The 19,486-nt window shown below is 41.0% G+C and overlaps 1 protein-coding gene across 11 annotated transcripts in view; it reads right to left on the bottom strand.

Moving 5' to 3' along the window:
• The window catches only part of Sh3kbp1 (SH3 domain containing kinase binding protein 1), a 339,294-nt gene that overhangs the window by 135,172 nt on the left and 184,636 nt on the right, over positions 1 to 19,486 (bottom strand). For 5 of the 11 annotated variants that reach the window (XM_075956713.1, XM_075956716.1, XM_075956711.1 and 2 more), the window contains 4 exons: positions 18,575 to 18,704; positions 17,989 to 18,045; positions 10,357 to 10,431; positions 6,578 to 6,783 (listed from right to left, as the gene is read on the bottom strand). In XM_075956713.1, the coding sequence (XP_075812828.1) occupies positions 6,578 to 6,783; positions 10,357 to 10,431; positions 17,989 to 18,045; positions 18,575 to 18,704 (468 nt within the window). The remainder of the gene's footprint in view (positions 1 to 6,577; positions 6,784 to 10,356; positions 10,432 to 17,988; positions 18,046 to 18,574; positions 18,705 to 19,486) is intronic. The other 6 variants (XM_075956717.1, XM_075956721.1, XM_075956719.1 and 3 more) reach the window with 2 other exon arrangements.

Genomic DNA, 19,486 nt, shown 5'->3' with positions numbered 1-19,486 from the left:
CCTAAGTGACAGACCATCTTGTTATTCTAATTTTAAAGATGAGGAACATAAAGCACTGAGTGACTAACTTTTCCCAGAAGGAGGCACAGTTGGGATTTGAACCTAGCCTATCTGGCCTGACTGTTTAATAACTATCAGTACTCTGAAAAATACAGCTTTCTGCGTGCTGGGCAAGCACTCCACCAACTCAGCACTCTCTATCCTTAGAAATACCCTTGTAGGAGCTTCTGAGACTGTAACTCTTGGTGATGATCTGGTTGCAGTTACATATTTCTTAGAAAACACACCGGGCTGAGGGGTTCACAAAGCACATGTCAAACACACATAAAACAGCAGAAAGCATCCATTGTGTCAAAAAGTAACCCCCAGAGATGGAAAGATGACTCGGTACTTAAGAGCACATATTGCTCTTCCAGAAGACTAGCATTCTATGCCTAGCACCCATGTAAGGCAGCTTACAACCACTTGTAAGTCCAGCTCCAGAGGATCTGGTGCTCTCTTACGACTTCCATGGGCACATGGCTCATGAGAGAGTATGCATGCACACACACACACACACACACACACACACACACACACACACACACACACAGGATTAAAAATAATAATTTAAAAATAACCCTGTAACACTGTTTCCAATTCCCTACCAACTCCTCCTCCACTCTTCCTAGACAAGGAAATATGGATATAATGGGAATAACTAAACCGAAGTCTGGAAACCCCATATGCTTTATTTAGCCAGTGTGCACCATAATACCCCAGTGAAAGCCATAGAGTTTCCAATACCCTAAAGATGTCATATAATTTTATCTTTCCATCCAAATAAGGAATATCCAATAGTTTAAGTCTTAGGTGATTTTTTTTACATGTTATCCAGTTGTGTTTTATTAGTCAAAGAATATATTAGTTCCTGGGACTCGCCAGAGCTTTTTTTCTCTTCAAAGAATTGGAGATTGTGGTGGTTTGAATGAAAAGGGTCCCTATAGGCTCATATGTTTGAATAGTTGGTTCCCAGTTTGTGGAACTATTTGGGAAGAGGTGTGGCCGTGTTAAAGGGGGATCTATCACTGGGTTTCAAAGGACCAGGACCACATCATTTTTAGTTAGTGCTCTCTGCCTCCTGCATGAGGATGAAGACGTAAGTTCTCAGCTACTAGTCCAGTACCATACCTGCCTAACTGCTGTCATATTCCCCACCATGATAGTCCTGGATTTGCCCTCTAAACTTTAAGCCCCAAATAAACTCCTCCTTCTATAAACTGACTTGGTTGTGTTGTCTTATCATATCAATAAAAAAGTAACTAAGACTTTTATTTATAAATTTATATTTAGAGGGAGAGAGAGATTGAGGGCATGTACAAGTATGAGAGAGAGAGCAAGGGAGAGAGAGAGGGGGCAAAGGCCATAGCGCATTGTATGGAGGTCAGTGGACAGCTTAAAAGGCTGAGTTAACTTCTTCCACCATGTGGGTCATGAGGATCAAAGTCATTAAGCCTAATGGCAGGGCCTATGCCTGCTGAGCCATCTTCTTGGCTCCAAATCTCTTATTTGCAACAGATGTCATTACTTTGAGATAGGGCTTGAGATAGGGTCTTGCTATATAGCCCTGGATGGCCTAGAAATTATATAAACCGAGCTGGCCTTTAATCTGCAGTGATCCCCTGCCTCTGCCTCTGCTGTGCTGGGAATACAGGCATGGATCACCTTACCCACCTGGTACTTATATGGTTTAATGCTACTATAAAATTTAATGAATTTTTACTAGGATGGATCAAAAGACTAACAGAGATGTGAATGAAAATATTAAAATTCTCTTAACTGCAATTTCGCTGATTGAAGCAATTGATTTATGACTCCATTTACATACAATTTAAATTTCAATTCTCTGCCACAAACAAATGCTTCAATGTTGATACCATAAAGGCGTTAATTTGAGTGACTACAATTCCATAAATGAGATTCAAGCTGATGGGAGTGGAAAAAGAGTCTGCCACAAATAATGCCTAGTAGAAAGTATAGAAAACAAACTCCTTTCAAGAAAGAGATGGCAGAAATCACTAATGGGAATCAGTTAAACTAGGAAGGCCTGGGAGAAGAGGCCCTTAAAAGGTTTCTCTGTAAGAGACACTATATATTACCAACTTGCCAAACAATAATACTTCAATATATCTTTTCCAACATGGCACAAAAGACTGGCTCCAAAATGATTAGGAGAACCAACACTAGTCATGACTATAGAGTCCATACATGGCATAAGTTGGCACCGAAAGCAAGGACCATTCTGTACAAAAAGCCATACTAAGTTAGGCCCTGAGCCTCGCCCAGATACATGCAGCTCATTTACAAGTGTCGTAACATCTGCCACTCCTTTACCAGTCATCCAAGGAACTCACCGAGAAGTGCTGGACACTGCTGAGCAGTCTCTCCAGGTCCTATTGCTATAGTAACACTTAAACCTAAGCTTAATTTAAATGGAAACATTTCCCCGAGTTTCCTTTCCTATAGTCTCTACTAAAGGAATTTCTAATATAGACAAAAACAGAGCAGATATCAAACTCCCACGTATGTATCACTTGTTTTCAACAACTTGGCATATGCCTGCAATCCCAGCATTTGAAAGGCAGAAGCATCAAAAGGATAAGAAGTTCAAGGTCATCCTTGGCTGCCCAAAAGACTGAATTTGGCTTGATCTACAAGGAACCCAGCTTCATAAAACACAAAGAAATTATCAATCACCACAAATCTTGTCTCCTTCTCCTCTATGCCATTTCATCAGTAAATATTTCAGTTAGATTGTAAATTATACAAATTGTTCACAGGTATATCCATTTTGTAGCATTAAATATATACATATATATATATATGGTTTCTCCTTATATTTTAATAAGACAAGCAAAAGTAACAATATTGGTTAGTTTGTTGTTTTGAGACAAGGTCTCTATATAACCCAGGACAACTAGAACTGGCTTAATATATCAGGCTGGCCTTGAATTTTCAATTATCCCGCCTCCGTCTCCTGAATGCTAGGATTAAGGTGTATAGTGTCAAACCTGGTTTCACTTTTCGTCTTTCTCAGGGTTGGTAAAGGGCTATTATTAAGTACCTCCCCTAATATACAATCTAATCATTAGCAGCGAGTGTTACAGATTTAATAGACATCCAGGAACCTGGAAGATGGTTCAGTTGGTAAATGTCTGCTATGCAAACATAAGAACCTGAGTTCAGATATCCAGTACCCATGTAAAATTCAGACATGGCGGCACACATCTGTAACCCCACCACTGGGAGGCAGAGACAGATAAATACAGGGAGCTTATTGAACAGTCAAACTTGTTAACAAGTGAACTTTAGGTTCAATGAAGAAACCTGGTACACCACACACACACACACACACACACGAGAGAGAGAGAGAGAGAGAGAGAGAGAGAGAGAGAGAGAGAGAGAGAGAGAGAGAGGTCTTTGTCAGATCCCATCTTTCCTCATGCAAGTTATCAAATCAGTCATGTCAGAAGATCAACTGATCCACCTTAAGTGGGAGGCATGCTTGACCTCACATACCAAATTCTGTCATGCAAGATCCAATTTGCTTCTGCAAAATCAAAGCAGCAAGCCCCATTTTCAAGGGAAACTTTCTTCTTTAAACATCAATATTGAATACAAAACCATCTCAAAAGTGAAAAGAACCAGGTTGTACATTAATAAAACAGGATCACACTCATCGGCTCTCAAGCCAGATTGTGTAATAACATAATGGCTCCATAAATCAATGCAACTACCCATTGCACCAACAACAGGGAGAAGAGATAGTTTTAAATCATCTCAGATGCTGGAAACATTGCCTGCAGCCACTCAAGCAAGCTGGGAAGTTTATGTTTGCTCCCAAGGCTTTACACTGGATTATGGGAACTTCTAGCACATGGTTTCACTCTGCAAGCAATCAGGAATCAGGATATATGCACATATATCCACATACATCCACACATATACCTTTCTCATACATAACTCTGATAAAGTTCTTGTTCCATGTCACTACCACCAATACAGTATTTCACACAGAAATAGTTAAGCACACAACTGCTGTATTTTCAAGTGTGCACCTGCTCTATTGTTCCACTCAGCTCCCTCATTCTACAGATGTCTGCAATCTCCAAAGCATCATGTTGATGCATTTGAAAACACTCTACCTTCCACACATATGTGTCGTGGATACAGTGCACAGCAGTGAGAAGAAACAAAGAGCCCTATTAGGGTGACGAGTTACAGAGAGACAGATGCTAGACATAGTTAGGCAGAGGTGATCAATTAGTCAGACACAACCTCAAGGGAATAAAAGGGAAGAGAGATGGCACTGCCTTCATCTGAGATGGGGAAAGTTGTGGACGGAGGAGGGTGTTTGGAGGGTTTGGATAAACTGATAGGAATTAGAATCTCTAGGTGGAAATGACAGAGAGGCAAGCATAAAGTTCTGTCATTCTTGAAAGAAATGTGCTAAGACATATAAATTTGGGAGTAGTTGGCAAGAAGGTACACATGCCTATAGTCTTAGGGGGCTGGGACAGGTGTTTAATTAAGCCCGGGAGTTGAAAGGTCACACGGTGAGCTCTCGTCTCAAGAATTAATAAGCAGGGGCAAAGGAAATGTTTTGGCACTTAAAGCGCTTGCCACACAAGCAAGAGGATTGGAGTTCAGATCCCCAGAATCCTCATAAAAGTTGTGTGGGTGTAGTTAGCCACTTGCCTGCAATTCCAGCGTCAGAAAGCAGGGATCTGAAAAGCATGCTGGCTAGTGAGATTTCCCATATCTTTAAGCTCTGGATTTGACTGAAAAACCCTGACTCGGTGAATATGGTAGAGAGGAAAGAGTTAGATTTCTAACATCAACGTGAGATTTCTCCATATGTACACATGGGTATACACATACACACAAAGAAAATTGTTTATGTTTGACACTGATGTCACTATTAATAACTCAATATATTATTGTCACCTAAAACAAATATTATTAATAGCAATAATAAGCCACTCACATACACATCATGTCACCTTGATTGAGTCAATGATCATATTCTTTTCAAAAACGTCAATAAAATGGAGAAAAACTCCGTCCATCACTCCTTGTCAAGACGGGTACTCACTTTTTGTAGCTCCTCATGGGATCTGAATGTGGCCATGGGCAACAAACCTCATCGCAAGTTCAGACACCAACAATATAGTTTTCAGATCACAGGCAACATGACATATTGATTACGGAGAAAGCAATAGTGGTTCCATGACACTTCACCAAAGGAACAGTTTAAGTGAAGCATGTTCCAGTTTCTCCCCCTGCCTTTCCTCTAAGTCCAAAATGCCCCCCTACCCCATAGAAGCTGTTCTAATGATTGCTGGCACTACAGAAGGCTTCTAGGGGCTGGGTGGATACTGCAGGTTCTACAGCTGTGGATGCTGACGCGACCTTTAAAATTTGACCTCATTGAAAAAAATGAAAGCCACAATCCAATGATAGACCTAAATTAGAAATGTTGCTGGTACCCTATCCCAAACCTGTTGGCACAAGAGTCAAAGCAGAAAACTTAACATGAAATCAAATTAACAAACATTTCTTAAGCACAGCATGAGTGTAGCTTATTATAATTTGGAAAATTCCACAGTATTTATCAACTCCCAAGCAAGGCTATGATGCTCAAAAGTGTACCACAGTAGACGTCAGTGGTAGCCACAGAGCTATGGCTCTGGGTGTGTTGCTATAGCAACCGTGTACTCAGCAGCAACATGCTGTCTGTTTCTCACCAGCCCAGAACCAGAAGCAGAAGAAAAAAGCTAGCTTCCTGATGGGAGCAACCCAGGGAGTCTGAACACAAGCTGTCTCCATCATTCCTGTGCACACACAGGAGACTTCCATTCAGCGGTCTGAAACTGTTTCACCTAACTCTTAGGGAAAAAAAGTCACACAATTGCTTTTCTCTGCCACATAAACACAATCAACACACTTGAGCACAAAGCATTTAGAGATATTTTAGGGTATCTGAGGGCTGTCAGGGTCATATATTTAGCTGGGCCTAGGTATGAGAAGGGGCTTCTCTGGAAAGGAGATGGAGAAGTGGCGAACCATTTGAAAAGTCATCCCGAGAAACATTCTTTAAAGGAGATATATATAATCCTGAAAGTCCTCTGAAGTTCTCTGTGTTAGACTTGATGCCCAGGGTAGTACCATCAGGAGCTTGTAAAATCTTTGAGGTGTGAGAGAGAGCTGGCGGAAGGTCCATAGGTCATTGGCCATGTGCCCTTAAAGGAGATTATAGGATCCCAGTCCTACCCCGTCTCTGCTCTCCAGCTCATGAGGTAAGCCATTTTGTCCTACCGTAGACTCAAGTTATTCTGTTATAGTTATGAAAAGCTGCCCAGCACAAGCGTGGTAAGAAGTAAGCAGTAGGGACGCCATTCCTGCAGAGGAGGGGAACTCAAAGGAGGGATGGCAAACAGCGAGCAAAAGGGGCCCTGACGTCATGAAGTCAAAGCCCACAACCTACTTTAGGATGTTCCACACTAAAATGAAGTCACACAGAAATTGTCCAACATACCTTTTCTACCGGCAGGAAGTCATTTTCTACTTCGATTGACCTTGGTCTCAGTTTAATTGGCTTGTCTTTGAAGATATCGCCAAAGCCCACTCCTTTGACTTTCTTGGGCTGGATGGCTACAGTTGCCACTGTCCCGTTGGCACCTTCGGACTTGGTACTGCTTGAATCACCCCCATCGCTCTCGGAGCCTGTGGTTTCTCTTAAGCCTGTCAACAGTGGGGATGAGGAGAGAAAGAGCTCAGAAATCAGCCAGAGGCCACAATAAAGAACTTCCCAGCCGGCCAGAAGCCATCTCTCAGAGTGGGACTGGGCTTCTGCACTGGGGGCACTGAGTATGCTGACTCAGGCTGTCTCGGAGCTTTGCTTGGTCTTCCTACCCCCAGACTTTAATTTTAAACAGTGATTCAAAATAACTTTTCAGAAACTCTAATTTCATGCTGATCTCGCTGTACATGTGACATTTGACATGCTTCAGCCAAAGCCTGGTTCTGATCCAAAATTTTTACCCATGGTTTGTATTAATACCCATCCTTGCCACCCATACCTGGCCTTCCCACTTAGTAAGTACCATGTACTGTACCTCTAAATTTTCTGATTCATGTCAATTAGCAATTAACAATGAAAGTAACATTTCCTAAAGGGAAACTGTAAAGCTAAAAGTGATTCAAGCAAATTAGCAATTAAACCACACAAAATTATGACTGCCAAAGCCTTAAATCTCTTTGGATAGCTTCACAAGGAACAAATGCATGCAGGCATGTTCCTCTAAGAAAGCATTAAACTGAACTAGACATTGGGATAGTGTTTCTTAGCAAGATAATGGTGTTTGTTAAAGACAGAACAAAAACTGCCTTTCCAGAGGCCAGAATCCCAACCCTATGACTGACTCTTCCTCCTTCCTCTACAACCACCATCTTCCCAAAGCTGAATTCTTTTCCAAGGGAAACACAGAGGGCATGACAGTCTCCCTTTAACCTCTTGTGCCATATGTTGGGAGGTTTATAAGAGAATTATCAGCAAGACACTCAAAACATTTACCTCCCCAGACGCTTGTTTCCTAGGCTCTGCCTACATGCATGTTCCTAAAAAGAAGAACCTAATTGAGTCTGTTAATTTCTGGGTATACATTCTTCCTTTAGTGGTCAGGATATCAATTATGCCAACAAAGGGAAGGGTTCAAAGGATATTTTTAGGAATATTTAGTACTGTCACTAAACCATAACTCTAAGGTTCTAGATGTGTAGGGTAGCTTCTGGCCATTTATCCTCTATCTCCTGACCGTAACAACGCCCTTGAGGTGAAAGAATGTCATTAAATTTCTTTTACTAGTGGCCAGTTGTACATTAGCTTCCTGTGGCTACCTAGTCCACAGAAACGATACACCAAATAACTGTTCACATGGAATATCATAAAATGTTGAAGTCATTTAAGTGAGGAAGTCCCAGAGCAAAGAAAACCTGTTAAATGCAAACGTAAAATATAGAAAGGTCATTAGAGATTACTAACAGCGTTAGGAATAAAAGCCTTAGAAAAAATGGTTTCCTTTGATGCTGCTATTCATCTTCCATAAAGTAGTATTTCTAAGCCAAGAGGGTGGGAGGGAGGAAGATAGCTGGTGCATATTTTAGTTAACTAAAGCACAGCATTTGTGAGCAAAAATCGAGGCCATAATAAGGAGGGGGCCAGCTGCACTTCATAGGACCCGATTGGTGTGTACAAACATGGAGAACCCCTGGATTAGCTATCTATTCCTATGTTTATCTGTTCATTGTTTCTGGGAATACCCTGCTGGAGATATAATTTTGGAGTCTAAATATTGTGTCATTCCCCTTTAACATGCTCTTATTTTGCTGTATGGATTCTTTCTATGTGATAAATGGCTTGCATATTCTTTTCATGTTTGGGAAGAACCATTGAGGGCGAAACAGTGTAAAGAAACCACATCATCTTCCATCACCTATTGCCACCACCACCTCCTCTGCCACCACCACCACTCCCACCACCTCCTCTGCCACCACCACCACTCCCACCACCTCCTCCACCCCCACCCCCACAGCCACAAGACCACCACCACCACCACTCACCACCACCCACCACCCACCAGCACCTCCACCTCCTCCTCCACCAGCACCTCCACCTCCTCCACCTCCACCAGAAGGCAGCAGGACAAATGGGGCAGAGAGTATCTATCTGGTTTAGTTCTTCAGAAAGAGGAATTCGGGGCGTTCTTCTGTAGCTCACCCTTAGCTACAGCTATAACCTGGTCTTCACTGCCACCCTAATTTCAGCAAGTTTCCACTTGTAGGCATTTGCAGCCTTCAGGCTCATCTTAATAACTTCATATTAGTACTTGTAAGAAAAAGTCTATTATACAGGGAATAGCGGCACAGTCATTCAGCCACACAAGCATGGCCTGGGAAGGAAACACACGGCAGATTTTTCTTCCAGAAATTCTGGCAGCCTGATTCTATAATTTATGAGAATGTAAATTATACAGCTAAATGTTTGCATTGATGCAATAACTCAAAAATCTAGTTCTTTTCCTTGGAAGGAAAGAAACGTGACTTTATTTTCATGTGTGTTAGGTATTCCTTCTTTTGGTTACTTGTGACTATCATGGGTATCTTCTTATCATATTCATATTCCGAATGCTAGATGGCACTCTCAGGCAGCTCGACCTACCGAGTGGAATGTAGGCCAGGGCCATTTAAGGAAGGGCACGTTATTGGTCCATGAAGAGGTAGTGTAAAAAGGTATGAGGGTTTAGAAATGACTTCAGCATTTCGACTTTATGCACTGGTGTGATGATTTCCAGGTACCTGGTCAGGCCAGGGCATGGAGATGAACAAGGTCAGATCTCCCCCACTGAACACAAGGAGCACACTGCAGGCTAAGTCATATGCATTGTGCACTTGTTCAGAGTGGAACAGAAAGAAAAATACCCTCACTTCAAGCATTTGAGGGCAGTTCTGGTGCTCCTGTCTGAACCTCTTTCATCACATGTATGTATATAGTTCATGGATATGAATATATGTGCACCACAGTGAATATTCTTCCCTCCCGATGCAAACAGAGCAAAGTCTCCTCAGATTTGCTTCTGCTAGTCCTATGGCTGTCCACTGTGGTACAGTTCACCCTAGCTTCAGCACCCATCAGTTCCTGATTGTTTTAATTTGACACCTCCATGTGTAGTGCTTGGGATGTAACAAGAACTGTTCTACGGGCATCATGAAATTAATTCATACATCTCATTTCTTCAGCTTTTGGCAGCCTTATTTTACAATACAAAAGGCTGCCCATGGGTCCTGCCAAAAGAAGTCTGCCGTGTGGTGATTAGCTGGATGAGCAAAGCAACCCACTGTATCTGGCATGGACTTCCATGCCAAAATTTTCTTTCTTTGAACCACACAAATGACGAATGATCCATTTGGAAAAAGCAGTAGCTAGGTGAGGCTGATGTCTCCACCAGAAGCCATCTTCCACTGCCATGACAAAAGCTACTGCTTCATTCTCTGCAGGCACGGTTCATGCACATATGTCATACACATGAGAAAGGCAGAAAGCGAACAAGACAGCGCCAGGATTGGTGGGGAGAATGCTCTTGTAGCCCACACCAAGGAAATGCCACTTATTGCAGGCAAATAAGCCCATATCCTTGGCTCAGAAATTCGCAGACACTGGGCATAAGCGTGGGCGGCTCAGGAAAAGCGCAGCTGCATCAAAAGTCACAGGTGCTCCGATCTTATCTTTATGATTGCCTCCTGCTTAAGGTCACTCACTGTAAAAGCGTCTGTGGCCCTCCGTCTTTCCCGGTGCAGCACGATACAGAATTGTCCCTTCAAAGGTAGTCTTTCCTGACAGTGAATGAGAGAAGAGAAGGGGGAGAGAAAAACAAGACAGGGGGCAGAGGGGAGCAAATGATGGCAAAAGAAGGAAGAAGAAGAGTCTTTAACTGAACTTGCCTTCATCCATGCAATTAATTAAAGACCATTAGGCAGAGTTTCAGAATGTTACAGAATGAGCCCAAAGTCCCCAAGTGATCACAATGGCAAGAAATAACCAGATTTGGGGCTTGCCTCTAAAATGACCGGCATGTATGTTGTGCCCAGTTAAAACTTGGAAGTCATTTCATATTTTAACTTAAGAATAGGAAAACCTCAATTAATCAGAGAGAATCCAATTCCCAGGATTATCCCATTAACTCAGTGGGCAAGCACACTCTTCTCTTTGGAGAGTATGACCTACATAAAACAGAGCTGGCTGTTCTGCCTCTGTCTTTTATACCTGGAGCCCCACATGGTAAAAGCTGATATTCAAGCCTCAGTATTCTAAACAAGGCACAGAAGCCTCGGAAAATTTGTTGGGTAGGGGTGTGGCTCAGTAGCAGATTATTCGCTAAGCACACACAAGGCACTAGGTTGGATCCCAGCATCATAACATGAGGAAATAGAAGATTTGTCACTTCTCAGCACCTTCAAGAGAGACCAGATATTAACAAACTACAGGGGACATTTTACTGGTGAGATTTGAAACCAATAGTGGCACCCCTACCAACATGAGGGGATGCTTCGGTTTAGCACCAAGGATATCAGAGAAACCCTATTTCTTGAGACATCTTAATTGAGGTTTTGCTGTGTCAATAATGAGTCTGTACTTAAGCACTGAGGACATAGGACTCATCCAGCATCAAATATCATAATTTTTGATACAATATCATAGGACTGAACACATAGCTAAAGCCCAACTATCACTGGATCATAAGAGCACAGATGCATATATTGCTCCAATTTAAGTATACACATATCCACCCACCTTCCCAACACACAGACACACACACACACACACACACACACACACCACAGAGAATATCACAAGATGGTAAGATGATTTGAAGAGTAATCTCAATTAATAAATGTATTATTAAAAGAAAAGTTCTGTTATAGCTCAAACAGAGAGGCAGGCTTATACTCTCAGAGTAAGTTGAGAAGTGCGAAGCATAGGCAAAGCGTAACAGGGAGTGTAACTGAAAGGGCAGAGAGAAGCTTCTCTCGCGCCTTACAGACTCTGCCGTCAGAACAGGACCCCCTGACAGGGTCAGTTTCTAGGCCTTGTCACTCTCAATTGATGACACCAATTACAAATAGTCAGAATGCTCTAAATAGATTGTCATTCCCATGTGTTACAGAAATGGTAATATGCCCTGGTTTGGAAATCTGCCCTTTGGGTCATATGTGCTGCAGCCGATTCGAGTCAGAAGTTAGGCATTCAAGTCACTACCTATGTGTGGGCCCAAGAATAAGGTATGCATAAGCAACCTCAGCTGCCCAGGAAGCGGAGGCAGGAGGGTCCTTGGAGAAAAGCTCCGGCTACATATAGAGTTCCGGGCCTTGAGATGCAAAGTGACGTCATGTCTCAAAAAAATAATCACTGTCTACAGAAGAACAATCTAGGGAAGCAACAGAGTTTTGCAAACATGCTTCTTGAGGAGCTCCATGCCAAAAGCAGAGCAAGTTAGCAGCTAAGTTTTATTTGAACAAATTTTCCCCGACTTAACTTCCAGGAGGTCACCATTACTCCTAAAGCGCAGCTGCTGGTGTGAGAACAGGCCTTCTACAAATGAATAACTGCAGTCTTCGCAGTGGCAGCAAGGAGGAGGAATAAGAGAAAAAAGTCAACATTCCAGTGATGCTCCTGAGTCCAGCCGGGCTTGCATGTGCTCTGCCCGAGGAGCTGAAAATCCCAGTGGCTGACAGGCCATCGTCCTGCTGTGTGCACTGTCACTCAGGTCACTCTGCAAAGTCCCCCTGCCCACCGGCAGCAAGGCAATCAGAGAGGTAACCTGGGCTAGGCTAGGGGGAGGATGCATAGGTGCTCTTACTTGAGTCAGGAGCGAAAGAGACAGGCAATCAGAAAGCTTATGCATATGAGCAATGTTTATCTTGCTGGGGGGAATATTTTACTAAGACCATTAAATATAAGGGTTTTTTGTTGTTGCTTTTATAGGCAGGATTACTCTGTGTAGCCTTGGTTGTCCTGAAACTCACTCTATAGACCAGGCTGGCCTCAAACTCACAGAGATCCACCTGTCTTTGCCTCTCTAGTGCTGGGATTAAAGGCGTGAGTCACCATATTGACTTAGATATCAGTTCTTGAAGGCAGCAAACACTATAGAAGGGAAGAGTTTTAAAATTCAGACACAAAACTCTATGTGTATGTCAGCACCTAACTCTTCCTGAAACTCCATTTTATCTACTGGTTAACTGCTATTCATTGTCAATAGAACACAAACACAAACCCAATATCACTAAATACTAAAAATGAAAAGTGTCTGGTGAAACTGTCTTTAATCCCAAATATCCCATAATCTCAGAATATGGGAAACAATTGACAATGTTCCTATAGCTATAGGATAGTTTTTTTAAGGGGTGGGCTCATGTGTTTCAGGCTGGCCTTAAACTATCCATGTAGCTAAGGACGACCTTGAAATTATGATACTCCTGCACTCACCTTCCCCAAACACTGGGATTATAATTTTGTGCCAACATGCCTAGCTTATTCAGGTACTAGGGATCAAATCCAGGGTTTTGTGCATGCTTGGCAAACATTCTAAAAACTCATTTACATCTACAGCCCAAGGACTTTTAAAAAGTAATTATTATAGTTTTAAAACAATTATTTGAAATTAAGTAGTATCAAAACTGTTAAAATGGAAAATTCACATATATTTTAAATACGAGGCAAAATATAAACTGAAATTGGATCATAATCACATGTAATTTTTTTTTGGTCACTAAGTCCAAATAAATCCCAGAGCCAGGAAAATGTGTGATTATAATATTTTCCAATTAGCTCTATTTCACTCTATTTAGTCAGTGGGAACAAATGCACAATTATAGATAAAAAGACAATTTAATCAACATGTATGATTGGGGTAAGAATGACCTCAGCTTTAGTCAGGTTTGAAATTCACCAGCTACTGGGTGAGAAGTTGACCTGCTTGTGTGGTGGAGCTGATGGCAGAATATGTGCAGGAAGCTGGCATGCCATTCTGGTCTCCTAACTCAAGCCAGGCCACAGCTGAAGTGGAATTACTTTGTACATACGTGTTGTCATCTGGTACCAGGCCAAAGAAGCACACTATGACTGACCACCCCTGCTATCTTAGGACTTTGCACTCTTGAGGCATAGGTTTCTATGTTCTGTTTCAGAACAACGGAATTGACTAAAAGCCTTTTCTGTGTGTTTATTTATGTGATGTGAGAAAGTCCATTTCAGTTGTTAAAAAAAATGTTTGTTGGGTTCCACTCTGTAAGCCCTGTCTGATCACTTCTTACTGATAATCAATGACAGCTGAGTCCAAAAGGAAGACTGGACCCCATGACCCTCCGAGTAGAGCATCAAGGACCACCTAAGAAAATGTGAAACACATACACACACAATCTTAATCTACTCATCCCTAGATCTAATGATCAATCTCCTGAATAACAAAAGAGAAATGAAACTATCACAAGCCAGACAACGAGGAACTAATGGACAAAGAGCTCAGCTTCTTTAGAAATAGATTGTACAGAAGGAGGACCTATGATGGAGAAAGTGACAGATTCAGAGAAATTTAAAACATGTCAACCCATCACTGTGTATGTGCCTTATTTGGATCCAGATTCATGTCAACAAATTCCATACAAAAAAGGTTATTAGAGGATAGTTAACATGGAGTACTTGTTGAATTATTTAAGGAATCGCTGCAATTTTGTGTGCATGTGGTAATGGTACTTTAAGAAACCCTTTTATTGATAAATATTAAAATATTTATGGGTGGAATTATCTAATGTCAAGGAGTTTCTTTAAGATAAAATAGAGCAGGAATGTGTAGGGACATAATGTCAACAAATTAGCCATAGGCTGAGAACTGATCAACTGACCAACAGGTACAAAGGAACTTTTTGCATTATTCATATTTTACCTATGTTTAAAATCATTGATAACTAAGGATTTTTAAAAAATCTTTTTGAAAAAATACATCTAAAGTGTTACAAGCTCCAAGTATGGTAAAAAAATGTTTTCAAATTTAAATATGCAAAAAGTTCTGCTACTACTCAACTATGGACCAACCCATATGACTGTTAAAACTGTCCTTGGCAGAACAAATTATCCTGAATAGGAGTTATGAACCAAATGATATATGTAAAATTGTATGAGAAGCAAGTTGTAGAAATTTTTACCTGTCATTCAAGATAAAATGCTTTCCTGAAGTAATAATAGGCTAATTAAGAATGCATTAAACACCAACCATGTGGCACATAGTCAATGGCATTGCTTCTTTTATAAGGACAATGCCAATGTTTCCTCTGTCAGAGTCATTTATTAATATACAAAACTCATAACTTCAGATATTATTTGCAAAGTATACAAATAAGAATGCATACATTCAAAGGAATGAGTGAAGCAAAGATGTACAAGAACATATTGTACACAATGCTCTCTCCATATCAGGATACAGATTTTAGCCCTCATCCTAATACCTGTCAGCACTTAAAAGAATATTTATGTGATATCATTGTAATCTCTAAAAATTACAAATACGGTACAAAGATTAGGATTTAACTTAGCTGCACAGTCATGTAATTAAGCAAGGATTATAGAAAAATGGGTTGCTATTTATAAAGATTATTAAGTGGGTTGATCAAACAAAGACTCTGATAAAGTACATTTTGGCTCATAAAACACAAAAAAAGCTAGACGTTATGTGTACACTAACTACATTTTGTATTATCAATTATAGGACAAAAGTAAATATGCATTTACTGTAATTATAGGCAATGTAATCACTGGGGAAACGTGGTGAAGTATACATGGGTCCTCCCCATAAAGTTCATGTTTAATTTTTAGAAATTCCTATGAATTAATTACTTCAAAACAATAAAGTTTTTTTTTCAAAAAAAGTAAAATATATCCAACGTCCTAACACTATTCTCTGGTGAATGGGGTAGGGAGAGAATAAGCAGACCACTCTAAAATCAAAAGTCTATTTGGATAAATCCCACCAATAGAAATATTCTCTGCAGCAATGTGGTCTGGTTAGATATACATTTTAGCACAATTTTATGATGAAGCAAATCATGAGTATGGACAAATACTGAAAACCCTACCACAACACAGCAACAAAGACACTATTCTCACATCTATTCTTCTATGAATCCCTTTTTGGTCACTACAACCTACATCACCATGATACTGGCGTTATGGAATAGAAAATTGGTTGAACTATGTAAAGATGTGTTGCCTTTCTTTAACTATGTAAAGATATATTGCTTTTATTTATGCTACATTTGTTTAACTATGTAAAGATGTATTGCTGTTTTACCTTGCCTGCCTAAGGCACCTGATTGGTCTCATAAAGAACTGAATTGCCAATAGCTAGGCAACAGAGGGACCAGTCAACCAGACATGGAGGAAACAGGAAAGCAGGATGATGTAGATGAGGTAAATGAGCCTCGGGGCAGCACATAGATTAATAAAAATGGATTAATTTAGATTTTAAAAAAAGGCTAGCTAGAAATAAGCTTAAGCTAATTAGTCTCTGTGTCATGATTTGGGAGCTAGTTGAGGACCCAAAGAAAATGTCACCTAAAGACTGGCCTCTCTGCCTTTGTGCCCCATTCTTCCTCAAATGGCAGCTCCTAAGGGACTTTCCTGAGCTTCTGGGAATATGTGTGTCTCCTTTCTGCAAGGTGACTTGACTGAGGGCAACGTCCCTATCTGCATCTTATTTGTCTCTGACTCTTCAAGGCATCAACAAACGCCTTAATAACTATAGGAGCTCAAAAGAGATTTGATTAATGAAGAATAAAAAAGGAAATAAAGGAGAAGACAAAAAGGGATAGATAGATACAGACAGGCAGACAGAGATATGGGAACTGATTTGCTGAACTGTATACATAGGAAGATCACAGCAAATATTGTTTTGTTTTTTATTAGAACCATCCATCCTTGTTAGCTTCTCCAGGGACCTCGAATCCCTTCAGCAATAGACAGCTGGACTGAACATGGCCACAGACACCACTAGACTTCCCTTGTTCTGAAACAGAAGGCTAGTAATTGAGTTGATGCTACAGGTAGGTAAAAGACAGCCAAATGATTGAGATCATTCCATTCAGTCAAAACCTCAAGTACCAAGAATTCCAGCACTGCATGCTTTGAGAGGGGAGTTCACTACAGTCACCTTTCCATGGTAATGACCTGGGATGCATTTTGGGGTACAGTTTGTTTCAATAGTTCCAAAAACTATGGGGTGTATTCCCTGAAACTCTTCACTTGTGAGAATATATAGCTAAGATGGTATGATGTTAAGACATAAAGACTTCCCAGCGAGGTGGTCCCCAAATCTCCATCTCTGTATCAGTAAAAGAGTTACAAGGTACTTTTTAAATGCAGTCAAAATGCTACAGTGGCTATGGTAGCAAAGAGAAAACAAGTAGCAAAACACTAACTGGTCATGTCCCAAGTCTATCCTAATAGTGAGTCCTATCATTTACTGAGGACCTTCATATGTGAGGTGGTTTATATATAATATTGCTGTTGGAACTTAGACTTCATTTCTTCATGGAAGTCAAATTGTAATAACCTGATCTTGACCTCCCCAAAAGCATATTTAATCTACAATATTCCAGAGATACAGCATTATTAATGTGGAACCTAGTTACCAGGCATGATTCTATTCTAATGAACAAAAGAGTGTTCCAGAGCAGCTAAAATTCTACTGTGAACTCAGGGGAGGGGGCAAAATAAACTCTCATTGTTCTACTTATTTAGCTAGCCACAGTAGTGGAAAACTACAAGGCCCAGCTCACAGGTAAAAAGTTACCAAATACTTCAATGGCCATACCAATCCTCCATAATCTAGACTCAAGGATAGAATGAAGTCTGGAGCAGGAGGGTTCTTGAATGTTGGAAGTGGAAGGGAGGGGTCCTGCTACAGCCACTGGGTCAACCAGCCAGTACAGTTGCTTCTATGTGTGGCAGGCTTTATGACCCAGAGCCATTGCTGAGACACCAAGCAAAAAAGGTCACATAAGTACTTTTCTGGAGATAGCTTCAACTTCTGAATCAAACCTTTGTCCATCTATACTGCTGGGTGAATAAAGGGAACCAAGGCAACAGAAGAATACTATCTAAATTACAATTTTCCAAATGGAAAGAGACAATATTTCAGAATTGTTTTGCTAAGACTGGATTGTCCTCCTCTTTTCAGGAAGGAAAGACAGCAAGTAGCATCACACCACTATGACACAGGTCAGTCTCCTACAACATTCATGCCCACGACCTTGGCTCAACATGGCACAAGATAGACACAGACACCCACATGGAAAGTTGGGTTAGTGACTGGGAGAACAAAGCTTCCTGGTCCTGACCTTTTGCTCCATGAGCTGGAAAGGGTAGCAGAGAAGCTGGAAGGAAACCTTCAGGCCCTGGAGAAAAACACACCTGAAGTTTGTTCTCACCATTGCAAAAGGAACCACTTTCTCATTCAAGGTGAGGCCTGGCCTCTTGACTATCTTGTCATATATTCAATGGAGCTGGCATGCATTTATCTTGAACACAGTACCTTGGCACTAATAATTTTGCTGTATTTCCCGCAAGTTCATCAGAAGATACTAGGGAATACTGATCATCTCATCTCATTAAAAGATAATTACAAACTCAATGGGAAATGACATTCTAGAAGTACGGGGAGGCACAGCAACATGTGCCACCCATGAGCCAGTACTATCATGGGTGAGGACTGGCACTCACTTATCCAGAGATATATAGAACCTATAGCTATAGATCACATCTATACGGTGATAAGATTACTAAATCACAGTGGGCAGGGTACTCTAGCCAACAAAATACCCACAAGCTTTTGTCACAGGCCTCTGGCACAGAACAATCGTTCATAAGGGAGGCTAGGCCAGAGCCTCGTGGTCTCCCCCTCTCCTGTTCAGTAGACTTCCTTACTTGACTTGGACAGCTGCTCATCCTGGGAAATGCCAAGCTCATCCGACTCCCCCGACAGCTCCTTGATGAAGTTGGAAGGAAACATTCCAGTCTTGCCGTTAAGTACACCTTCCCACCATCCTTCCTCTACCTGTGTGGAGGCAAAGAGAAGAGAGGTCCGAGGTCAAGTTAGAAACAGAAAGTAGGTCACATGGCCCTTATGCAGACAGATAAGGGCGTTAGCCTGGAACCCAATATAAGTGGGAAAATGTAACACTTCATTTTCGTCAACTTCGAACTGAAGTTTGGCATTTCCTTTGGTTATTAAAATAGGTAACATACCAGTATTAGAAGGACCTGTGACTCATCATGAAATAACTCATGCATATTTTCCTATCACATCACAGATGCTGTGAGTACCTCAAAATATTATTTGTGCTACTTTAAAATGGTACAAATCATACCTGCTAGGTGGCATTTGTTATTCACTGTATTATGAAGGCATTACATATATTTCTATATCAAAATTTACTTTTATTTGATGTGTACTTCACTATAGTTTGCTTTGTAATTTTATGTGTTTTGTTTTATGAAAACCACTAATAAAAACACCTGTAAATATAACCAGGCATGGTGGCATACATCTGTAATTCCATCACTCAGATGATACAGCAAGCAAGATAATAGCACCTGTGACGGCAACCTGGGTTACACAGCTATATCAAATGGCTGGGAATGTGGCTCCTTAGGCAAATACTTGCCTAGTGTCCACGAGGCCTAATTTCTACTCTCAGTATGCCAAACAAACAGCAGAGAGGAGGAAGAAGAGGAGCAATGAGTGGAGGAGGAAGATGAAGAAGAGAAGAGAGGGAGGGTGGAAGGTTTTTCAAGAGAACCAAAACTAGGCAGTTGAGAGAAAAAAAACCTCTATTT

Source organism: Microtus pennsylvanicus, chromosome X, assembly GCF_037038515.1.
Source record: "Microtus pennsylvanicus isolate mMicPen1 chromosome X, mMicPen1.hap1, whole genome shotgun sequence".
Lineage (NCBI taxonomy): Eukaryota > Metazoa > Chordata > Mammalia > Rodentia > Cricetidae > Microtus > Microtus pennsylvanicus.
This window is presented reverse-complemented; position numbering and strand designations above follow the sequence as displayed.